This window comes from Cydia fagiglandana, chromosome 24, assembly GCF_963556715.1.
Source record: "Cydia fagiglandana chromosome 24, ilCydFagi1.1, whole genome shotgun sequence".
NCBI classification, from domain to species: Eukaryota; Metazoa; Arthropoda; class Insecta; order Lepidoptera; family Tortricidae; genus Cydia; species Cydia fagiglandana.
In genome coordinates, this window is record NC_085955.1 from 7,597,533 (window position 1) to 7,601,567 (window position 4,035).

A 4,035-nucleotide genomic window follows, 5' to 3' on the forward strand; every position below is an offset into this window, starting at 1 on the left:
CGCTAGGTGGCGACAGCGCCACGCCAAAATTGGGGTGGAACGGATGTACTTTTAGCTACGTGTAGCAAAGCGACAAAATCGCGGAGTGAGCCACGCCTGCCTTTGTACATAACCTTTTTATTTTTGTTTTGTCCGTTTTATGTAAACCTGTTTATTTGCAATACCAAAGTAACATACATACATACACACAGTCAACATTTCTATTACAAAGTAGAACTAATCAGAAACACGACTCTGCTCCGCGTCGCGTAATCTCAGTAATACCAATATGACTAAAGCTTCTCGGTATACTTAATATTGATATAAACGGGGTTAATAATATAACGCCCACCGAAAAATACTTCGATACCCTTAGCAGTGCTATGTAAAAAAGAAGTACCTACCTAGGGCGACACGTAGTGCAACCCTATGAGGTACAGAACATTACGGCCCAAAGAATCTGGAACTTTCTGGATGCAACGGGCATTAGTAATGAACTTTAAAGGGCCGTCACAATAGATCAATGCTGGTCGATGCGACACTCAAAGGCCCACAACACCACAATAATAATAATAGCAGTGGGGAGACACTACTCCGTCCGGGCAAACTCGGCTCCATTCGCCTCAGCATTACTTCGAGCAATTATTAGGGTTGGTATAACTTGACGTCCCTTTACGTGCACGACCACAGATAATATAGACTTGTATTTTGACAACCCTAAATAGCCAAAACGGACAGTGCTATACATTAGAAAGGGATAGCATGATTCGTCCCTGAATCGCTGTCAAACTTCGGTTTTGTAAGAAGTGTCCTTTCTGTACGGTAGTACTATTATTTATTCTGTGCCCTAAGCTCTCTTACCAAAAAATATACTAAACACCAAAAAAATAAAGGCTAAATTTACAATAGTTGTAATTGTTTTAGTAAGTGGGGTGACACTCGACTTATCGGCCGCTCTCGGCTCAGAATTGCTACGAGTTATTATTAGGGATGCCACAAGTTGACGTTCCCTTGCGTGTACAACCACAGATAACATAATTACTTGAAATTGGATAACCCTAATAGCCGAAATGGATAGTGCCATACATTAGAAAGGGATAGCATGATTCGTCCTTGAATCGCTGTCAAACTTCGGATTTGTAGGAAGTGTCCTTTCTGTATTTGGAGCATTCCACGGGCTGTCCCGTACAAACGCATTTTATTTCCTGTGTTGCGACTTTTTTCTCGGCATTTAAAGCAGGCGATTATTTTTCTGTGCATATTTTTGACCATTTGTCATAGAAAAGGAAACTCTTATACCTTTATATCTTCAGAAACTTCGCGTTTGTACGGGACAACGGTAGACAATTTCATGGAATGCTCCATTTGATGACAACACTTCAATTAAAATTGTATTTCAAAGAACAAATGTAACATTTTTTGTTTCCTGTGAAATTTGCGAGAACTTTTCGAACTTTTTGGAAACTTTCCGTAACTTGCCATCTGTATTCACATGTGCAATTGAAAGATAGACGTTAGCATAGTTTATCTCGGTCGACTATACGATATTTTGTCTGTGAGAATGTACCCAGTAATATGGTGACGTGAATAGCAGTAGAGTGAAATTCTATTGACTGAACCCGAATAAAACACTATGAGCTATTATGAACCATTTTACAAAACAACAAAGTTATGGTATCTTGGATATATGTGTTTCAATATGTTTCATTAAACTTGTTTCATCGAAAAAAAGTGTTTCACATATTTCGCATTCGTATGATTGTTCATCGGTGTGTATTTTTTTATGTCTCTCTAATTCAGATTTTAATGTAAAGTGGTTGTTACATTCTTCACATCTATACGGCTTCTCTCCGATGTGACTCGTTTTATGTGTCTCTAAACTATCTTCTTGACTTAATTGCTGGTTACGTTCATTACATTTGTATGGTTTCACGTCTCTATGGACTCTTTTGTGGATCTCTAAACGATATTTTCTTGTAAATTGCTTGTCACATTCTTTACATTTGTATGGTTTCACATCACTATGGATTCTTTCATGGACAACTAAATGATGTTTTAGTGTGAATTCCTTGTCACATTGTTTACAACTGTATGGTTTCATTCCACTATGGTTTCTTTCATGGGCAACTAAATGATTTTTTTGTGCGAATTCTTTGTTACATTCTTTACATTTGTATGGCTTCACGCCACTATGGACTCTTTCATGGATAACTAATGAATGTTTTGTTCTGAATTCTTTGTTACAGTCTTTACATTTGTATGGTTTCATTCCACTATGGATTCTTTCATGGATAACTAAAGAATAATTTTGTTTGAATTCTTTGCTACATTCTTTACATTTGTATGGTTTCACGCCACTATGGACTCTTTCGTGGATCTTTAAATAAGTTTTTTGTGTAAATTGCTTGTTGCATTCTTTACATTTGTATGGTTTCACGCCACTATGGCGTCTTTCGTGGATCGTTAAATGAGTTTTTTGTGTAAATTGCTTATTACATTCTTTACATTTATATGGTTTCACGCCACTATGGACTCTTTCGTGGTACTTTAAACCATTGCTTCCTTTGAATTGCTTGTTACATTCTTTACATTTGTATGGTTTGACGCCACTATGGACTCTTTCGTGGATCTTTAAATTAGTTTTTTGTGTAAATTGCTTGTTACATTCTTTACATTTGTATGGTTTCACGCCACTATGGATTCTTTCGTGGTCATTTAAATTAGTCCTTTGTGTAAATCGCTTGTTACATTCTTTACAACTGTATGGTTTCATACCAGTATGGACTCTTTCGTGGTTTATTAAACTATGTCTTCCTTTGAATTGCTTGTTACATTCTTTACAACTGTACGGTTTCACGCCACTATGGACTCTTTCGTGGTACTTTAAACCATATCTTCCTGTGAATTCCTTGTTACATTCTTTACATTTGTATGGTTTCACGCCACTATGGACTCTTTCGTGGTACTTTAAACCATCTCTTCCTTTGAATTGCTTGTTACATTCTTTACATTTGAATGGTTTGACTCCAGTGTGGGTTCTTCTATGTTTATACAAAATGCTTTTTGTTGCAAATCGCTTGTTGCATTCTCCACACACGTACGGTCTCTCTGCGGAGTGCAATCTTAAATGCTTATTCAGTAATAAGTTATTTTGAAATGCTTCATTACAAACTCCGCAGGTATGTTCCGGGTGTGTATGTGTTCTGATATGTCGGATTAAAGTAAGTTTTGTCGTAAATTGCTGACTACACATGTCGCAATAGTAGGTCTGCTTGTTCATTTGCGGTGCGATATGGTGTTGTTGATGTGTGATTAAACTAGAGCTGTGTGTGGTGTGTGTAGGGCGAGTATCGTGTGTTTGGGCTTGTTGCTCGACGGGTGTGTGAGCGGGCACGTCCTGCACACTGCTGGCGGGACTCGGCTCGCGGTGTGACGTCACGTCCTGCACACTGCTGGCGGGGCTCGGCTCGCGGTGTGAGGTCACGTCCTGCACACTGCTGGCGGGGCTCGGCTCGCGGTGTGACGTCACGTCCTGCACACTGCTGGCGGGGCTCGGCTCGCGATGTGACGTTACGTCCTGCACACTGCTGGCGGGGCTCGGCTCGCGGTGTGACGTCACGTCCTGCACACTGCTGGCGGGGCTCGGCTCGCGGTGTGACGTCACGTCCTGCACACTGCTGGCGGGGCTCGGCTCGCGGTGTGACGTCACGGGACACGGCTGGCTCGCGCGCGGGGAGTGGCGGAGGCGCTCGAGCCTCACGGAGCACGCCAGCGCGAGCTGCTGCCTACAGCGCAGGGACAGAGGCACCGAGCTAACTCCGTACTCGCCGGCTGAAGACACTGAAACGACATATTCACATTAGAGTGAGCCATGATACAATAATACCTGCGCCAGGTATAGCATTCTGAGACATGGCGTTACACAAGCTACGGCATTAACATGCAATAAACTATCATAAAAACGCTTTATAATAAATGGAGGTAAGTTTATGCGGGTTAATAAGTATGACATAAATTTGGGGTAAAAACGCTACTAGAGAAGCTTTGGGTAATAAA

The 4,035-nt window shown here is 41.1% G+C and overlaps 1 protein-coding gene across 1 annotated transcript; it reads right to left on the reverse strand.

Moving 5' to 3' along the window:
* Window positions 1-983: 983 nt before the first annotated feature.
* On the reverse strand, window positions 984-3,378 carry LOC134676223 (zinc finger protein OZF-like). The gene has a single exon (XM_063534544.1). The coding sequence runs from the start codon at window positions 3,257-3,259 to the stop codon at window positions 1,649-1,651; it is 1,611 nt and encodes a 536-aa protein (XP_063390614.1). The 5' UTR covers window positions 3,260-3,378; the 3' UTR covers window positions 984-1,648.
* Between the last annotated feature and the right edge of the window lie 657 nt (window positions 3,379-4,035).